Source organism: Protopterus annectens, chromosome 16.part0, assembly GCF_019279795.1.
Source record: "Protopterus annectens isolate FY-2018-M chromosome 16.part0, PAN1.0, whole genome shotgun sequence".
NCBI classification, from domain to species: Eukaryota; Metazoa; Chordata; order Ceratodontiformes; family Protopteridae; genus Protopterus; species Protopterus annectens.
This window is the reverse complement of record NC_056750.1, coordinates 427,044,990-427,066,899: the sequence shown is the minus strand read 5'-3', so window position 1 is coordinate 427,066,899 and position 21,910 is coordinate 427,044,990. Positions and strand designations below refer to the sequence as shown.

The 21,910-nt window shown below is 40.0% G+C and overlaps 1 protein-coding gene across 2 annotated transcripts in view; it reads right to left on the bottom strand.

Annotated features, from left to right (window-relative positions):
• GAPVD1 (GTPase activating protein and VPS9 domains 1) overlaps positions 1 to 21,910 on the bottom strand; it is a 3,238,556-nt gene that overhangs the window by 1,325,765 nt on the left and 1,890,881 nt on the right. For both annotated transcript variants that reach the window (XM_044058337.1, XM_044058338.1), the window contains one exon: positions 13,521 to 13,640. In XM_044058337.1, coding sequence (XP_043914272.1) covers positions 13,521 to 13,640 — 120 coding nt within the window. The remainder of the gene's footprint in view (positions 1 to 13,520; positions 13,641 to 21,910) is intronic.

Below are 21,910 nucleotides of genomic sequence, written 5' to 3'. Positions count from 1 at the left end.
TTAAATGACGTAGTTAGGTATGTACAAAGAGAGTGGGGTAAGAAATATACACCACTATTAGGTAATACTTTACAGATAGGTTCTGCACTAACAAATAATAAGAAAACAGAAGGGTTCACCCATAGAGTATGTGCCCTTACATATTCTCCAGTGGTTAGTAACATTGAGAACATTATTAGACAACACTGGAATCTTATTACCATGGACGACAATTTAGTGCAGACATTGGGTATTGGGCCTAAATTTGTATACAAGACTGGATTCAACCTTAAAAGGATTTTGGAATCCAAAAAACACTTGGACATGGTAAAAACCAAGGGCACAAAAAGATGTGGAGCATGCAACCAGTGCAGGTATATAAATGAAACAATTAGATTTAAGTTGGACAACTTTAATGGTACAGTAATTAGGAGTATGGTGGGAAATTGTCACACTAAGTATGTGGTGTATATCGCCACTTGTAGTTATTGTCCGGCGTTTTACATTGGGAAGACGGAGAGACAATTGAGACAAAGGATATATGACCACATTTATTCCATTAAAACCAAAAATAAGAAAAATGCTATATATAAGCACATTATGAATAGTGGTGACAAACATCAATTTAAATTTACTACAGTTGATCATGTTGATGTAACAGTACAAGGGGGCAATTTTAAAACATTACTGGGTAAGAAGGAGAGCAAATGGCAGATTCTTACGGATGCCACTAGACTCCCAGGCCTAAATGATTATATCAGTATCAAGCCTTTTTTAAGTATGGGTTAATTTTTGTTATATGAGTGAGAGTAATTTACAGCATTCACTCATTTTACTGTGACATGTGATTTAATTTAGTGCTAATATAGGTAGGGTTATTAAATCAAATACTATAATGTATTTTACAGGAATTTCATGTGTATATATACCTATTTTCAATAGATATATATATTTTTACATATTTTTATTGTATATACATTTATACATACGTATGTATTTTTAACATTATCTATGCATGTATTAAAATATTAAATTAACAAAGTAGACATATACATATATTATTATATTATTAATTTTAACATAGGTAGATTTAATCAGATTAATTCATAATATCTATGGGATAGATGTTTTGGCACCAAAAGGGCTTATTTAAACGACCAGCGTACAACAATAGTTGTTCTGATGAAGTCTGCGTATGGTCAGATGAAAGCGCTTAACTTCTGTGGATACTGTGTACTGTTTTTATACCTTTGAGGAGTTTTCTACGTTTTCACGTTTGTTTCACTGGTTTGCAATAAACCTGTTTGTTCCTAGCTGTGGAGTGGAGCGTTTCTGATTTAGCCTTCTGTGCCTGCTTTGGGTGCACTATTGTCGGTGAAGTATTTGGCTATTTTTACTATTGAGGGGTTAGAGAATCCCTTAGAAAATTTGGAGAAGGGAGGTGAAAAATCTTGAGACTCCTTGCATCAACTTGCCCCTTTCATCACACTTTCTGATCACTTCTGCAGAGCAGTGGAGCCAAATATTACATTTCTATCCAAAGGAGAATTGAAAATCTATTTTTTTTACATCATCTGGGAGGTTCTGAGGACACAGTCAGGCAAAACTCAAAACAGTACCAGTGATCACATATCTGCAAAAAAATATTAATGCTGTCACACACACAAAATGACTTGCACAGAGGAACAAACAAAATTATTTAAAGCAGGTTTTTCCTCACAAAAAGAAAGGGCAGATGAAACATTCCTCATATTTTCACAAATTGCCAGAATAAACTTTAATGTATGAGCCTGGTGATTCAAAATTCTGAAAATCAAAGTAAAGTAGTACACACTTTTTTCCTCACTGTTATCAATAATCTTCCCCAGAGTAGGAATGAAATTAACTACACGCTTGGCAGCAATAGTACTAACTAAAGCTACAGTTACTGGGTCAGGTTTGGGAAGAGTGTATAAAAATGTAAATGACTGAGGAACTTTATACATTCTGCCTTTTTAGGGGCAGCATGCTGGCTATCAGGAACCCTGAAATGCAACCAGTAAACTATTCCTGTTGTAAGTACATTTGAGGAACAATAAATACAGGTTTAACGTTCTGTTTCTTTTTGAAAGAAAATGGAGCCAGCAGTATTATTAATGACACTAGCAGCTTTCCCAGGGATGGGCACAACATTCTGACAAAAATAGGGGCATCTTCCGTGTTCCGTCTCCCAGGACTGACAACAGTGGCTCTCCCTTGCCTGCTGAGACTCACAACAGTTACAGCAAGGCTAACCCCTGGGTACACAGTAGCTGTAGCTGCCACACCAGAGGGATCTGGGCTAAAAGATCAGTGTTCTGAGGAACAAGCAATGACCACAACAGTCACCAACCTGCGGCTGAGGCAAACTGCTAGCCTGCTGTGGTGGCAAAGGCTGCTTGCTGAACTTTTTCTTTTTTTAGCTGGAAGGAGGACAGGCTGTGGAACCGATAGTTTGCTCCATGGTCAAGCCAAAAACAGTGCCTCTTTCTCGGGGAAAACAAGTAGCAAAAGCCATTAAAAACGAAATTTATTTGTTTCTTTGCACAAAAACACATTAAAATTACTTTAAAACACTTTATCACCCCCAAAAAAGGAAAATAAACAATTTATTCAGAAATATTTTTTTGTGTTACTTGAAACAACTTTTAAACTTTCAGGAAAAACGTTTTAAAAGTACGCTACACTCCTGTGACAAGTCCATTAAAACACACATTCCCAGCCTAAAAACAAAATTCTTAAACAGGAAAGTTACATAAAACAAATACATTTTAAAAGTGGAAAGTTGTTCTCAAAGGGAACTTATCTGCCTAGCAAAGGAACAGCACAAGCCGACCGTTGATTCTTAAAATCCAGCAGAGCAGCTCTCTCCAACAGCAGAAAAGTTCTAGAAGACTTTGCACCAACATCTGCCTTTTTAGTAATTTCAACTCAAGCTGACTGATGGTTTGGCCTCCTGGAAGGTGCCCTAATGCTCTGGAAGCTGTCCCACTGTTATATCCTTGACAGGATATAACCCATACAGCTAAGGCTACTGCAGCAGTGATCAATATGATGAACATCAATGAAAATATTGTTTAAAGCATTAAAAATCAGCCAACCAAAGCACTAAGATAACAAAATTCACTTCAAGGATAACCTAGACAAATAAAGCCCCGACTATGACCTAGGCAACACAAGACTGTTGCAGCTGGGAGGGAGAAGGCAGGACGGATGAGACTTAGCTGCCTCACCTCTTTCCTTAGGGAAGGGTGCACATGTAGGGCAACTAGTTCCATGGTAAGAGTCCCTTGGGTAGAATGGAAACACATGGCAATACTGGCTTCAGGAGGGGACTGTCACCCATGGAAGTGAGGAACATGCCTTTATTAATGCTCACTATATGACAAACCTTAGGATAACTTATTGGATGTGCACAGCAGACTAGAGATTAAAACTAAAAAAACAACCTCACCATCAAGGATGGTGGTACCACAATCCTCTGCTTGGCTCTTGCCCAAAAAGGAACAAAAAGCACATAAGGCTTTCACCTCTCTATGAATGACTGGGCCAATAGATGAAAGAAGAGTGCAGAACAGACCACCAGCAAAATCCAAGTTTATTTAAGTGCTTTTCGTTAAGTTTCAGACTTCATCAGAATAAAATCACATGATCATAACAAACATATATACACATCACCCCACCTAACCACTGGTCAATGTAATTACATCACTTCCTCAAAAAAAAAAAAAAAAAATTTTTTTTACAAAGTTAATAAAATTGTTAAAACTTGATATTCTTGCAAAAAATCAAATTAAAAATACAACTAATAAACCTATAAAAAATACATCGATTTTAATTTTAAAACAGAACTCAAGGAAATTCTGTCATTAAGTCCTGGTACTTGGCATGCATTAGTTTTAATATGCCATGTTAATTCCTTAAATTCTAGCCATTCATCTGTTGGTCCCCCTCTTGCTGCAAGGTCAATATGGTCTATGGCCCCAAACTTAAAAGTATGTGTGGGGGTACACACAAATGTGTTTGTACAAAGCACTGTATGTTTTTATTCCAGATGTCATACAGGTGTTAATACACCCTTTGCCTCAGTGCTCTTTTGGTCTTACCAATGTAGAAACTGTCGCATAGACCACACACTGTGACATCGACCACCCCCTCTGAGTAACAGAAGTATTTCTTCCTAGGTTTTACCATACCGTAACCAGTAATTTTGATGGCCTCACCTTGAAACATGGCTGGACACTGATGCATCTCCCACATTTGTAACAACCACCCAGTGTGGGTGCACTGGAGTCTCTTTCTAATAGGCCCTTTAGACTAACTTCCCTCTTGTAAACTATAGTGGGCTTGTATCCCACTACTGAGTGTACTTCGTTATCAATAGTGAACATGTCCCATAATCTACATATAATGTTCCTGCTGTCATAGAAGTCAACACTAAAAGGAAGAATAAAAGCTCTTGAGAAACTATCCTGTCTCCCAGTCTGGACTGCTCCAGTGGGACCATTCTCATTGGACAATAGGCAAAAAATGTCCCAATTTCCCTTTTTCTAATCACCTCATTGGCAATGTCCTGAACAAAATTGGCAGGGTAACCCCCCTCCAGTCAGCATGTTTTTTAACTTGGCACACTCACTAAAAAAATCATCCAGTCCTGACACCATTCTAGCTAACCTAAAATACTGACCCTTGACTAGGGCTCTTTTTTGGTGCACCGGGTGCCAGCTGTCAAAATGCAATAATGAGTTTGAGTATGTTGGCTTCCTATACAAACGAGAAGTGAAAGCCTTGTTTACATAATCTTTTTTGACAGTTACATCCAGAAAATTCAGTTGGTCGTTATCTCTGTCCATGGTGAATCAAGAGGGGGACCAACGGATGAATGGCTAGAATTTAAGGAATTAACATGGCAGATTAAAACTAATGCTGCCAAGTATCAGGTCTTAATGACAGAATTTCCTTGAGTTCTGTTTTAAAATTAAAATCAATATATTTTTTCATAGATTTATTAGTTGTATTTTTAATTTGACTTTTTGCAAGAATATCAAGTTTTAACAATTTTATTAACTTTGTAATTTTTTTTTTTTTTTTTCGAGGAAATGATGTAATTACACTGACCAATGGTTAGGTGGGGTGATGTGCATATGTTTGTCATGATCATGTGATTTTATTCTGATGAAGTCTGAAACTTGACAAAAAGCGCTTAAACTTGGATTTTGTTGGTGGTATGTTCTGCACGCTTCTTTCATCTATTTGCTGCTTTTGAGTGGTTTTACTTTGTTTATTTAACGACTGGGCCAATGTTCACAAAGTGTGCTATCTTTTTGAATGTGTTTTCTGAAGTATGTCTGTATGCGTGAGAAATGGTGTTGAACTGTGTGTGTACGTGTGCACACATTTTAGTTTGCCAGGGGTTGAATACAAGTACAGGATTGTTGGTATGAGATCGATGGGCAGTGAGGCTGCGGAAGTTCTATACTTTCTTCAATGTTGTGCGATCTCAGAATTTGCAAATAAAAGCTGCACATATGCTGAAAAGCACATAACCTCAAATAAATCCAAATGGAGACTACACATTTTTAGGCTTTTTGTGCAGTCCATAGTTTCAGCTATGTAAGCTTGGCTTTTGTTAGTCAATTTATATATATGTGTGTGTGTACATACATATATATATATATATATATATATATACACACACACACACATTATCTTCTTCTTTCGGCTGTTCCCATTAGGGGTCGCCACAGTGGAGGATTTTATATATATATATATATATATATATATATATATATATATATATATACACACACACACACACACACACACATACATACATATATATATATATATATATATATATATATATATACAGATAGAGACACACGCCTGTACTTAAAATGACCTAAACATCATTAAGACCAACAGTCAAAAGACTGAAACATAATTAAGACCTAAACTGGAAAAGAAACAAAATACTAGCAAAACTGAAGTTACACTAGGAAGGGATTTATGCCCTTTCCCCACTGCTGTGCAGCCCTGGAGTTTGCTGAAGTTTGGTATATGTAATAAGCAGAGGGTGTGGGGCAATTTAACGGCCTTTTTTTAAAAACTGTCCCCAATTTTGGGTCTTTAGCACCCACCCCATTATTTTTAGCTTTGTCCAGAATTCCTGCCAACAGGTTGAGAGGTGTACACGTGTGTGTGTATAGAGTTAGTTATATCACTGCCAAAAAAAATACTCCACACAATCATAAAAAGTTAAATGTCCACTTATATTAACTGATACATAGACCAGTTTCACTCTGAAAGACTTTTCTCAGCGAGTTGGAAAAATGTATTTTTCTTCAAAGCAGTGACAATGCTCAGAGTGAAACCACTGTGTACCAGATAAAAAGAAGTTATGTTCTTACCACAACATTCCATCTGTGTTGCAATCTTCATTCATTCTTGACAACTAGGTTTTGGTTTCGTCCTCAGAACCAACTCGGCTGTTTTAACAAGCTCGTGCCAACCAGAAACCCTTGAACAAAGGCTACCCATAGTGCCTCTCTTCCCTTCCCTTCAGATTGAGTTTTGCCTATAGAAATAAAAAACGGAAGCTTTGTCTGAGCAACTGCCCTACTACAGAACCAGGAGTAGTTCTGTACCTCCAGGGGTCTTTGGAGGGGGTAGGAGGGTGGGATGTCTGGGATCTCAAGAATGAATGACAATCGACAACACAGATGAAACGTTACGGTAAGAACATAACTTCTTTACCTAATGTTGTCAATCTTCTTTCATTCATGACAGTTGGAACAGAGTCCCTAGCTACTTTATGTCCTGGGAAGCCCTATGGAAGGATATTCTTGAACACCATAGAGCCAAAGGATGCTCTTCCCCTGCAGACCATATCCAATTTGTAATGAGTGATAAAGGTATGACGGGTAGTCCAAGTTGCTGCTGCACAAGTGTCATCCATGGAGGCTCTAGAATGAAAGTCCACTGAAGTGGAAACTGATCTGATAGAAAGAGCCTTGATTTTAGTTAATAGGTTCATTTTATTTTGATAATAAACAAAGGTGATGCAGTCTCTCAACCATTTCGATAAGGTGACTTTGTAAACTCGTTTGCCTAGTCGAGTAACCGAAAGAGACAGGAACAGTTGCTCCGATTTCCTGAATGATTTTGTTCTAAGTAAAAATTTAATTGTCTGTATACGCCCAGCAAATGCAAATAATATTCTCCTTTGTTTGAAAAATTTGGGAAGAAAACTGGAGGTCAATGGATTGGTTAATGTTTGAGTCAGAGACAACTTTGGGTAGAAAAGAGGGGTTAGTCCTAAGGGATACTCTCTTTATGAAAAATGATGTATGTGCACTTTACACACAAAGCCTGCAATTCAGACACTTTCCTGGCTGAAGTGATGGCTACCAGGAATAAGGTCTTCCAATATAAAAATTTAATATTGCAGGTGGCTGCTGTCTCAAAGGGCTGATGGATCAAAGACTAAGACTAACTTCAAATTCCAAGGTTCAATTGGGTCTTTAAAAGGTGTTCTCTAATGCATAAATCCCTTTAGGAAGGTTTTGCAAAGGCGGTGAGATATCAAGGAAAAATCATCAAAACCATTATGGAAATCTGAAATAGCTGCTAAATGAACTCCGACAGTAGAAGCGGAGGCTCCTGATTGGAGTAAAGTCAATAAATATTCTAGCACGTTATTAATCGAGGCTGAAAAGGGGTTAACTCCTTCTTGAGACCAGATCACAAACTTGTTCCATTTACTAAGATAAAGTTTGCTGGTGGATGGTTTATGGGAAGCTAGAAGTATCTTTTGTACTGGGGAAGATAGGTTATTCTGCCTGGCAATTACTGGAAGTGGAGGTACCAAGCGGTCAGCTTGACACTTTGTAGGTTGGGATGGACCAGCCCCTGCAAATGAGACAACTGTCCACAGACAGAGAACTAGGTGAGGCCAGAGAAAGGGGAACCAGATTTGACGAGGCCTATAAGGTGCAATGAGGATTACTTTGCTTCTCAACCATTGTGCTTTCTTCAAAAACTAGGGCATTAGGAGAAAAGGCATAAAGCAATCCCGAGGGCCAATCATGCAGAAGAGCATCTCTCAGGGACTCCCCTGAGGGGAGATTAGGGCAAAGTAGCTGTTGCATTTGTGGTTCATGGGAGATGTAAACAGATCGCAACAAGGTTGACCCCAACAACGAAAGATCTCCACCGCTACTATAGAATTGAGAGACCGCTCATGAGGTAGGAGAATGCATCTGCTCAGTTTGTCTGCTATCACGTTGGAGTTCCCTGGAATGTGCTTTGCTATCAGAAAGTGGTTGGAGGCAATCGCCCATTGCCATACTCTCAGGGCTTCCCAACATATCGGATAAGATCTGGCTCCTCCCCATTTGTTGATGTACCAAACGACAGACAAGTTGTCTGACTGGATAGTAATCGTTCCAACAGAAGAGCAGATTGGAATGCTTGCAAAGCTAAAAGCACTACCCTCAGTTCTAGGATGCTGATATGCAAATTGGCCTCTAAGGGGGGACCAAGTGCCTTGGACCGTCTTTCCAAGATAACACCCCCCCCCATCAGGGATGCATCCGTGGTCAGTACGGCCTTGGGCTGAGGTGGTGAAAAGTGGAGACTCCACAACTCCTCTTCTGGCTTCATCCACCAGTTCAGATCCTGCTTGCATCAATTTGTTATGTGGATTGGATGAGACATCAGGTGTGTTAACAGAGACCACTGTGAAGCTGGGAGCCATTGAAGCAGCCTCATGTGGAACCTCGCCAGGGGAACTAGAGTGATTGTCGCTGCCATTGATCCTAATAGTTGTAAGACTAAGCGAGCTGCGACTATGTTTTGAGAGAGTATCACATGGAGCTGTGACCTTAAGCTTTGAAGTCTGTACAAGATATTGTATTGAATGTTGCTCCAATTAATTCTATGCTTTGAGTTGGTGCCAGTTTTGACTTTTCTTTGCTTACTGAAATGCCTAAGAACTCTGCCAGCTCTAGAATGTAGCATAAGGCGTGAAGCAGTAGATGCCTGGTGGGGGGCGGTAAGGAGCCAATCATTTAAATATGGAAACACCCGGAATTCCTGCAACCTTAGATGAGCTGTTACCACTGTCATGCATTTGGAGAACACCCTTGGGGCTGTGGTGAGACTAAACGGCAGTGGGCAAACTTGACAATAACTGGTTCCCAGCCGCAAGTGGAGGTATCTTCTGGAGCGCTTGTCCATTTTTATGGGGTAATATGCATCCTGAAGATCTGTCGAGCACATCCAATCATCCTTCTTCAGAAATGGAAGGATAGACTGAACCATGACCATCTGGAATTTTGTCTGTCGTGCAAATTTGTTCAAGATACTGAGGTCTAGAATTGGCCTCCAGTCCAGTCTTTTTTGGCATTAAAGAATCTTGAGTAAAATTCAGATCCTGTTTGGTCTGGTGGGACTGTTTGGATGACTTTTTTGAAGCAGCTTTTGAATTTCTTGAGTTGCTGCATCCCTCTGACTGGTGGAACATTGGGAATTCGCCTTTGTGACCTTGGATAAAGATCAAAGGGGATATGGTAATCTCTAGTAATTATTTTCTGCACCCAGAAATCTGATGTTATTGAGAGCCAGGCTAAGTGGTGCAGAGAGAATCTTCCCCCAACTGCCTCCAGAGGTAAGCAATCAGGCTGCTCCTCAGGAGCACTAACAGTTGCCCAGAAAAAGAATCTCTGGAGCTCTGGTTGCGAGGGCCCCCTCTGCCATGGGAGGGGCATCTTTTCCTGATGAGTTCCCCCTCTGTCCCAAGGAGAAAACTCACCATGTGTGTCACGAAAAGGCCCTTGAGACTTTCTGAACCACATCTTTCCACTCCTCTGATTCCTGGAATAGGGTCGTTGAGGAGTGGAAAAACATACACCCACAGCAGAAAGGGTCTTTCCATCCTTTTCACACCTGGCTAATGTGTCTAACTTTTGGGCCAAATGAAGAAGAATCGTCAACAGGAGTATTGATGAAGGAAGACTGGAAGGGGTCTGCAATGTCACACAAGTGCATCTAGGCATGACGTCTCATGGCAATGCCTGCACCCGCTGCTCTGGCAGCCCCTTCAGTTGTATGTACAATCAACCACATGGATGAGTTGGAGATGGATTCTAGGGTCGCAAGCTGGAACACAAACTTATCATGTACTTCGTCACATACTGCTCCTGCTAGGGTTCCTGTGAAATGTGCCAAATAATTCAGCGACCATATGGCAAAGGTCATTGACGTATAAATCTGCTTCCTTAATATGTCCAATGTCCTAGACTCTCTGTTTGGAGGCTGGACAGTAGGAGTCTCTTCTGAGAGCTCCTTCTTTGTGGCCACCGCCACCAACATAGCATCTACCACTAAACCCTTGGGCCAGTGGGGTTAATCCCCTGGGGGAGACAGAATTTTGTCAGGCCTCCAGGGAATTGGCTCAGTGGTGTCAGGGGCCTTCCAACCATGTTGCACGATTATCTTGACTAACTCATCTGCAGGCAGGGTCACCCAGGAAGTAGAAGGGCACGGAAAGCCTGCAAGAAGCCAGATTCTTCAGAGGAAAGGTTGGGGGGCTTCCAGTCACCTCTCTGCTTTAAGATTTCTAGACTGTCTCCAAGGGAGACATCTTAAGGGGGCGACCATGGGGACCCTTCCTCTTCATCGTAATCTGGATCCTCGGTGAGAGACTATTCTGGAGAATCAATGTGCTTCCTCTTGCACAACCTCTTACGGGGTGGCTCATCAGAGGGGAGGGTCTGAGGAGGACTCCGAAGAGGGGGTATCCTGCGGTAGGGTATCTTGCTGCTCCAATGCCCGCTGCCCCAATGTAGTAGACTGACAGCTGCGAGCCAGAGGGTACATAGATATGACATTCTGACATAGAGGGTGCTAACTGTGAGCCTGCTGAGGCGAGTGCTCTCTCCATAATCTGAAAGGCAGGCCCGCCTGAAGAGGGATGGGAGCCTGGAACCGAGAAAGATAACCTCAGAACCGGGATCACACCATTCTCCAATGAGCCCACCTCTAGAAAAGGAGCCGCAAGAGGACTCAGAACTAACAAAGCAACCAGAACCGTAGACTGCACTGTGGAAAACTTCGGTGCCGTACTAGGGATTCTGGAGCCAGCAGCCAAGTCATGGTCTCATGGGTGGGTTGGCTACGACTGAGCAGAGGTCCACAGAGTGGGTTCCAGAACCAAGGTGAGAGCCACCATTAGTACCAAAGAAGTTGGCACTGGGAGAGGTGTCGATGTTGTGGGCTCCAAGTCCTGCAGGGAGGTTGAAGGAGGAAGATAAGTTGTGAGTCCGTGGAGAAAAAACCTTGCTCCAGGTGGAAGGGGGGTCCTAGACAGGGTTGGAATACCTCTGGCCGCCAACAGTTGATCCATCAGTCTAAGTACATCATGCTGCGAAAAGCTCCTCATGGTACAGACAGACATCCCCAAGGGAGATTCTGGACGATCAATAAAGGGACTGAGCAGCTGACCAACAAAGGGGTCAATAGATGGGGAATATCTATTCCTGGCTAAGGATTAGACCTTTGACACCATGGTTGGTTGATCAAACGCTTGTGTTGGGGGGAGGGGAAGTGACCAGTTTTACATGAAGTATTATTGGTGCCGAGAGGGTCTGAGGTACAGTGGCAACTTTAGTCGGTTCCATGAGAATAGATGGCACTGTGGAAGGGGTCGTAGACCCCAGTACCGAGACAGCTGTCGGTGTCTATTTCAATTGATTAGACTTCGGTTCTGTGAAAACATGACCTTTGGATGATTTTAGTTCCTGAGACTGAAAAGACACTAGGCTTTGACACCTCTGCCTCAGACAAAGCCTCTGAATAGTGGGTTTTTAACAACCCCTTTAGGATCAAACTTGTTCCAATGGTCTGCTAGTGTCCAGGCACTAAAACCCTTACACAGCTCACACGGAGGTTGAATTTCTAAGTGTGCCAACACAAGACATTTCTAAGTGTGTAAACACAAGAAAGACGCTCATCACAGTTGGGCATCTTTCTGATACATTTCTCACATTGCTTAAATCCAGTTGTACCTTCCTGTATCTCAGCCGTTAGGTAAATCACAAAAGTAATGAACAGCTGTTCACGTGACCACACACACAACATTTTTTTTTTAAGGAGTACCAACAATGGTAACAAGAAAAATACCCAGAAGGGTAAAAGGGGAAGAAGAAAAAGAGGGGGGAAAATAACTCTTGTATACCATTGTTGGTATCAGAGGTAAGAGGGAAAGAAGGGGCCTCTACCAACTATGGTAATGAAGAAATACCAAGTAGGAAAAGAAAAAGTGGTCAAAAAAAAAAAAAAAGTACTCTCACATTAATTTGGTAATGCAGTATAAACGACCAGAAAATATGAAAGTGGGGAGCTATAACAAAGAAAATATGAAGAAATATATAGAAAAATAAAGCACTTGGCTTGAGAGCATGGCCTGATGCATCTTGAAACTCTACATGACAAATGAGATCTGGGGAGAAGGGAAGAGAGGCACTGGGGGTAAGCCTTAGTTTGAGAGTTTCTGGCTGGTGTGAGCTTGTTACAATGGCCGAGTCGGTTCCGAGGACAGAACTGAAACCCAACTGTCATGAATGAATGAAGATTGACAACATCAGATTAAAGGGTTACTGTTTATACAGACACACCACTGACATATAGACAAACCAATGCAGTTTCTTTGGGGATTAAGCACAAATGTTATGAGTAACTTCTACAGTAACACTTCTAAAGCAAAATGTCTTAATGTGTAGGCAATAAAACACATGTAAAAATATAAGCTTCAATTCCTTTTCAAATTTGTGTAAATAGATAGCTTCTGCAGACAAAATAAAGCCAGATATAAAAATGCAAAAAAAAACTGAATAAAAAAAACGTCTCTGGAACCAAGGAGAACAGCTTTATTCAGACAATATAAAGAAGATGCTTTTGAACCAGGAGGAAATTATATCAATGGTATGACTTGTGAATATTTAACATGATTCACTGGAGCACTGTTTTATTACCTTGATGAAGCACATGGTGCAAAAGTTAGTTGTTTTATACTGGTTCAAATATCTGGATAAATCTGTTTTCATTGGTTCTTGAACCATTTTTTTCCAGCTCTGTTTCTTATCAAACCATCTTTTTTATAAATGAATGTAGTAAACTTCTAAAAAAAATTCTTTAGTGCAACACAGTTAAGGAAAATACAACTTTTGTCGTTTAAAAATATATATAACATAATTCAGCTTGAAGTTCAAAAGTAAGGATATTTTAAACATTTAATTTACTCAACTTCTTCCTTTCAGAAATACGAAAAATGGTGGTCATGCCCCACCATCTGACCAAAGACTGGAGAGGACAGATACGGGTTTAGTAAGCATTAAGGAAAAAAGTCAGTTTGCAAAATATACAGTTCCTAAAAAAATGATGTTTAACAAACGAAATGTGATTCTTAACAGGGATAAATATTACTAGGAAATAAAAATAAATATAATGAAATGTACGCTTACCATGAGCAGATTCTTCCATATCAGGACTAGTAACTGAATCTTTTCCCCCAAAGTCAGAACTACATTCTGACCGGAGATCTTCAATTTTATTTGGGATATCCTCAGAGGTGGCACTTATACCTGTTAATAACCATAACACTATGTTAAACCCATACCCACTGCAGTGAAAAATGATCCCACCTCCAAAATGTTCTACTTAAACAGCATTAAAATTAAAGCAAATGTTCATCTCTTACCAATGGATTCTTAAACCGTGAGCCTCTTCTTTTTCCATGGAGGGCATTCAGAAGCATTTCCTTCTCATTAACCTCATCTGTAAACTAGGAGCCACTGTATGCCTCCAGAGAATAGCTGCATCATTTAAAAAGCATACTCAAAGAAACAGAACTTGAAGTGTAAAAGTAACTTTAGAGAATAATGGTTTCAATCCATCAAAAGCTAGCAGCAGCAATTCACAGGCATGAAGTATAGTTTTCCGGCAGGCTTCTGATTAAATTTAACTCTGTTTGGCCAAAAAAAATCCTCTCAAGGTTTCAGGCTAAGCAAATAGCTGAAGTGTCTATATCATAGCTCTTTGCTACATCAAACTGCTTTGCTGTAAAAGTGCTCTGTTACAGCTGAAAGTGATTCTTCTACTTCAGAAGTCTTTACTCTTGTTCTTTAATTTAAAAAACAAATATGTACATAAGCTCAATGCCACATTCTATTGTCTATGCCTGCCCTTCACTGCTGTTTACTGATCTGCTATTAACATTTGGGAGAACATAAAAATGCAAGTGTTTGGTGTGAACTGATGCTACACACATCTGTGTTAGGAATGCTGTGATATGATAAACTAAGAGCCTAAAAACAAAACTTAGTTGCGTCTTCACCTTGTTTCTAAAATGTATCAAACACTTAATTTCAGCTCTTCCCACAGACATACTGCCTCAGCAGACTATGCCCTTCTGAGATGGCATGCCTCCTTTGATTGCAAAGGCATATATATATATATATATATATATATATATATATATATATATATATATATATATATATAAAATAGCCACAAAAATAAGTTTCCAAACTGTTGCTCTCACACATATAGACTAATGTCCACATGAGACATGTAAATTCTCTTTTTACAGTGATACACAACTGCTTTTTGCTTTTACACATAGCCTGTTCCTCCAGCCAAAATAATATATCCTCTCTTCGTTTACACTTCCAATGTCTGATAATGAAAAAAAGGGAAGGACACGATGGCTAAAACAAACTACTGATCTCAGACATACATAATGTCCCTCTAAAACCACACATCAATGATCACTTAACAGTGATAATGTAACTGTAATATACTTCACACACAACCTATTTCCCTCCTCACATACAAAGGTAACCATCTTCAGTGTGCACCTCATATGTTTGATTTGATATTAAAGTGAAAGAAATAATGGTCACAGTAAAGAACTTCAATTTCCTTGTCTCAGACACATGCACAGTTTAAACAATATGCTGCATCAATGATCATCTAACAGTGATCATTTAATTGCTCTTACTCTCACACACACACACACACACACACACACACACACACACACACACACACACACACACACACACAATCTGTAGCCATGTTTGACATTCATAGGTTCATAGATGTATTCTAGACCAATGACCACCAGGGCCCGTATAAGTTTAACCATGCAACCCAAATATGACCCACAAATTTAATTTATATTTGAGTGATTTACTGATTGCCTCTGTCCATCCGGGATATAGCTGCCGGACCAAGGGTGAATATACAATAGCCCATCCACTGTTCCAAGTTGTACTTAAACAGGGTCATGGAGGAACTCTGCTTCACAAGGATGAACAGCATGATGCAGACAATGGGAATGCTCTGAGAAGCATAAAGCAGACAATGGGAATGCTCTGAGAAACACCTCTCTCTCTCCAACATATATCAAAATTTAGATCTTTTAAACGAGTAGGTCTGATGTTGTTTGTTATGCAGACATGCAAAAGGTTCATCAAAATGGGGTCCAGAGGTGTCTTCTACGCCAGGCAAAGATCACCACTCAGAAGTCTGTATGATACAAACACAGGGCTTTGAGGTGATCAGTGTAGGACACTGTGTTCAGTCCTCCTATTCTTTTTGTAAGGAACCTTTGTGGACGTTCCAGTTACTGCATGTGTCTGGGGTCAAGTAAATACTGAAGGGAGAATTATACTCTATAATGGATCTGATGAGGGCACAGTGGCACAATGACTTCCCTGGATCTAGATGCCAAGCCCTTACATATACGCGGATTAATATAGAAGATTTTCTTACTACTGTGGATACAAGTTGGCTGAAGGCTAGGTTACTATCTACATGAGTTCCCAGATCTACGATTAGTGAATCAACTTTTAGGGGTGTTTTACTGATGACATACCTACCCAGGGTGACTAACTGCTCTAAAGGTATTATAAAGCATTTCTTAGTATTTTTTTTAAACAAGAAACATCTTTATTAAATTATCATGTATGATACAGACTATGTTGCATTTATATAAATGCCAATAAACCAGTGCGACACAATCTCAGTTGTAAACATTATAAATTACAAACAGTGCAACACAAATGTAGCTGCAAATATTATACATCACTTTTAACACATCCATCATGGTTAGTCAACCATTAACTAGCTCATTCAAATCCTGTCTACTCTGAAACCTCGCTCGCCCTCTGCATGTATTGATCCCACAGTTCCCATTTTTTCCTATGTAATTTGTTCCTATCCTTTTCTAAAGATCCCAGTTCCAGTTGTTTTAACTCTGTTACTACCTTCACTACTTCTGGTAAAGTTGGTTTAGACTTTGATTTCCATTTTCTAGTAACTGCTTTTTTGGCAGCCATCTTAAGGCCTTAATAGGTTTACGCAATTTCAAGTTTGTATCATAGTTCAAAAAAATCATTTCCCTAGTCACTCCAACTTCCTCATCCAGCATCTACGATAGAGCAGTCTGCAGGGAATCTTTAAAGTCTACCAACTCATGACACTCCCAGAAAATATGTTCAATTACCGCTTTCTGCCCCCATCACACCTCCAACACATGCTATTTGAGGAAAAATTCTTTGAAGTATGCTTAGAGTATAAAAATACCTATGTAAGCACTTCCAGGCAAAGATGCAATATTTTCTAGATTTTGTTGCATACTTGGGAGCATACTACCCACATTGTTTCTTTGTGAATTGCTTAATCTCTCTTCCCTGTCCTTCCTAACCTCCTCTGATTGATTCTTATAGTTATCATGCAATATTTTAAAAGCATTTCTTAGTACTGAGTTTTACGCCATGGCTTTAGCACCAAGCATTTGTGTCAGATTTTGTCGTCATCTTGGGGGAATTCACTGACTACTCCCAGTTTGCATTCATCTGTGAACTTGGTTAGCCACAGGCCTTTAACATTGTTTTTTTATAACCAAGAAGAAGATGCCAAGGAGGAGTGGGTCCAGCACAGAGCCCTGAGGGACTCCACTGGTGATGGCCTTTTTGAAGAGGTGTCCTCACCAATCCTAACCTCTTGGGTTCATATCAGTGAGCCAGCTAGCTATCCAGTGTGCTATAAAGGTGTTTACACCTAGTTCCATAAGTTTGTTGACAATGCCAGAGGTGGGTACTGTATCAAATGCTTTAGCCAGACCTAGGTAGGCAGTATGCATCATTTCCTCTCATCTATTGCTTCAGTGACCTTTTCAAAGAAATCCAGCAGGTTCAGTAAGCATGATCTTCCTTTCACAAAGCCAAAATGGGATGGATCCAATGTCCGGAGGTCTCCTATGTCCTTCTTGATAATTTCCATGATAATTCTTTCCATGACTTTGTTAACATGACTAAACAGACTAAAGGGTCTACGTTTCCAGGATTTGCTTAAGGTCTTCCTTTATAAAGGGGGAATGACTGTTGCAGTCTTCCATTCTCATGAAGCAAAGCCTGTTTTGAAACTATACTTAGTGACCCCAGGGGTCCTTACAAATCATATTTCAGATTGTTCAGGAGGTATCCTAGGACGATATCAGGGTCCACTGAGGTTGTGTTCTTGGCTTTAGCAAGTGCTGCCAGCACATGCTCCCCTAGTCATAGTTGGAGGGATTACGTTTGATGGTATTTCTTGGGGGATGTTTGGGGGTGAGGGAGGATAAAGCTGGAACTGAATTTGTCCATAAATTGGTTTGCTGTATCACCAGGCTTGGTGAATGTGGTACCATTAACCACCAGTCTAGCACATTGATGTGTGTTGCTCCTGAGGTTTCCGAAATAGCCGAGGAAGATCTTATGGTTATCTTTCAGCTGGGAGGCTATTGTAACCTCAAAGCTGATTTTATTTGACCTAATTAGCCCTCTTAGTTGCCTATTTATGTTGATGAGAGAGTTTTTATCTTAATGGGAAGTTCCCATCCTGATTTTTGCCTTAATGTTTTCCTTGTTGCACATCCTGTTTAATTTGGGGTTCTACCAGGACGGTTTTGTTTCTGGGGCTAGTTCTGGGCTTACTTCTAGTAGAAATAGCAGCCTCTATGCAGCCACTGATATGATTGTACAGAGTTTTTAAGACCAATGCAGCAAGGCTGCTGTGTTCGGTGGGTTTGTAGGCGCACTGAATTTTGAGAAACTATCACTTAATAACTAGCAATTTGCCTTGCAATAGTTGCCAACTGTTACTGGTTTTACTGGGATTATGGAGCTGATTTTGATTTAGAAAAAGACAGCTTAATGATCGGACCTTTCCAGGGAGGATGAGACATAGGGGGGGATACACACTGTTTTCCTATATTTCTGAGTATGAGGTCCAGTATATTGGAGCCTCTAGTGGGCATATTCATTAAGTGGTCAAAAGCGTTTGTATTTACAAAGTTCTGTGCCTACAGATTTGAGGTCCTGCAGGATTCACAGTCTATAAAAGGGTAATTAAAGTCTCCCATGAGGAGGGTGCTAGGTTGGATGGTAAGTGTCTCCAGGTGTGCACTATGAGCTTCTTGAGACAGGGAGGGTGACCTATAGTTAACTAGGATATGGTACCAAATTTTGTCTATGGTGATCTGCACATCGAAGGAGCTCCAGCACTTCATTCTGTCTGACCACCCTAGGAATACTCAATTATGTGTATCGAAACACCTCCACCTTTAGATCTTGCCTGTGCAGCTACTGGTCTAAAAGCATGGAGGGCAATGATATGTTGCACTGCCAGGGTAACTGTATGCTGCTTTAAACCATATCTCGGTAATTGCACAGATGTCTATATCCTTGAGTGTAAGGGAGGCTTAGTGGGAGTGTATTGTTTTTAGGCTCCTGGCATTCAGCAATAACATCCTGAGGTTCAGTTGAGTTGATTTTGCTATGTTGGTAAGTTTGGCAATTTGGCTTTGCTTAAAAAAGGCATTATGGGGGTCGATAAAGCTTTAGCCAGTATATGAAAGCCTACACAGGACAGGTGTAGACCATTCTTGGCAAGGCAACATTATCTGTTAACTATGTCTTCCCAAGCTGACAAATATTGCATCTCCTTAGAATGACACCAGAAAGACAACTATTTGTTGAAATCAGTAACTTTATACAATATTGTGCCATCATCCTCATTGATGGTAATATTTTGCTCAATGCTAGGCACATACCAGTCTGAGACACAGTCTGAGAGCTCCATAATATCTCTCATCCTAAAGTCCAAAAAGGAACGTTTCAGGTCATTTACACCTAACAGACTATGATGAAATTATACTGGTACGTGTGGCGTAAAGACTTGAGTGCCTGTATGATTTGGTAGATCCTTGCTCTAGATGAGCAACTAACAGTTATTTTCTCTTTGTTAGGCCTGGCTAGAGAGGCATTAGTATGAATCAGAATGGAGTACCCCTATGACGAGAGTCCCAAGAAGTGTGGCTAGGTGATCTTTGTTGTTCAGGAAGACTGCTTTTAAGTGCCTCAGCATACGTTAGTCTACACGTCTTATGTGAGGTATGTGTTGTGTGCGCAGCTTTAACAACCTCATGTTCACTTGTTTGTGAGATTTTAGCCTCCAGTGTCACTGTACAAGTATACATCTCACTTATTATGTCTGCTTCTTTAAGGATTCATTGGTTGTTGGTAAACATGAGAATTGTTTTGCTGTCTCAAGATCTCCACCAAGCTTGTTACAGAGAAGTTAGGAAACTGCATTTCCATGTTGTCCAGTACTTAGACTGGTGAGCTACAAGGAGGTGGTGTATTGGAGTTAGAAGGCTATTAAGGGTACTTTGTTGGTGCATACTAATAAAGGTGTTTTAATGGGGGCAGATTATGCTGAAAACTAAATTCTATTAACATTAATGTTTACACAATACTAAATTTATAGGTATTGCCACTTGATGCCCAACTAGTTGCTCTAAGCTTGTCAGCATGAATGCATTTGCACTTTATTTACTGCTTTACAGGGTACAGTTTTATGGACTGTTCTACATGGAAAATTTGCTTTCTAGATGTTTGCTACTGTACGTGGCACTTCTAATCTAAGCTGCACTGTGAGCACCTCAGTGCGAACTCAGCAAATTTATGGCAGAACAAAAAAAAACTGAAAACTAACTAATGAGCCCTCGGGCCAATAAACAGACTACACTATGAGCTCTTCTTTTGTGTTTACCAACTGAGATATATCCGGCAAACACCTGCCATAAGGTAAATAAATCCACTCCTCCTAATGTAAAATCATAGTAGAAGAGACCCTCAAATGCAATCCTATCACAAACCAATTAAACTAGTTAGAAATCCCTTGCTGAAGGCAATTTCAGGATCGTTTTAAAGCAGTAACAGTGACAGGAAGAGCAATTTTTTTTTTTTTTACAAAAATACAGTGAAATGTACAAATAAATGCAGGAAACGGTAGCAATCACTCAAAATAATTTAAGCAAGTGCGATTTGGCAATCAAAGCTTCTTAGTTTTGTCTGGATGGCACAAGATACAAGTAAAACACTTTCAGAACACAGGTTAGGATGACAAGTTTTCCTGAGCTCTGGGAAAATTAGTGGAAGACTATATGTACTAAACAGCAATACTGGTTTGCTAAGTGGGCATTCAGTATTATGGAGCTATGCAAAACAATGGGTGGAAAGAGTACTTAAATACCTTATACAACAGAAAATAGCAATGAAACAGATGGGGGAGGGACTTTGGAACTCATACCATAAGGGGCACAAGTCCAGATAGACAGCCTTGTAATACTACCACATAAAGGGTGGTATGGTTGGAAAAATCAAGAAAGAAGTGGGCTAGACAGAGAGGGATTCAATCAAATAAAGCCAATAGTGAAGCTCTTTCAGAAACTTTAATGTCTCAGTGGGAATGGGTAGACAAAAAGAACAGGGGGATAGAAGGTGCTAGAATGCAACATTAAGCAGGTAAATTATATGCACAACATAAAAAGTAGGAAAAAAATGGAATACCAGCACTGTCAAAGCACTGCAGCACAAATCTTGAAGCAGACAAAACAATACTCCCACTATTGAAATTCTACTACACTTTAAGGTACCAGACTATGCAGAAATTTTCAAGTAACACCATTTATGAATAGTGTAGCAGTAAATGACTAAATAAGGCTCAAATCTGGCAAAGGTACACAGTTCTGCCACAACTCTAAAGGAAACAACAGTTCTGCCACAACTCTAAATGAAACTACATGACTAAGATCCATCAGGATTTCAAATACAAAGAAATAGCTTTCACAAGTAATTCTACTTGTGGAAATAGAAGTGCAGTATAATGTAGAAACAATAATGTAACACAATCTTTACATAACTGCAGATTACGCTATAAGACAGATCCCAGAACAAACTAAAATGCAAACAATTAACTTTTTAGGCTAAAACATGGAAAAAAGCAGAAAATAACTAAGCATCACCACACAGGTCACAATACATACAACCTAAACATTTAAGCAGAAATGAAATAATTCTTTCCCAATGAAAAGCTGGTTAGTAATAGTTCAGGGGTTTCCACACTTCACCTCTTGTATAGAAGTCTTACATTCGCCTCACATGCTCCATATCCGCAAGTCTAACTCCTTGCGCATTACCTGCTCGAAAGGCCTAAATCTAATTACGAGACAAACAAAAACTGCTGGAGACAGAGGTTTGTCTCCCAGAGGTTGCCCCGTCTCAGGAATAGACTTCCTATACACATTAAGCACAGTACCTCACTGACACGATGAGTGAATGGGAAACCACAAATTTTTCACAGGGGATCCACCCATCTACCTCATTGACAGAGGTGACAGAAGCTGACTGACGTTTCTTTTTTGGGGATAAACTCTTGGCTAGGCTTGTAAGGGCCCCAGGGCAATTAGCCTAGTAACCTCCTATGTTCCTATGTAAGAATAAACTACTATAATAATGCATTT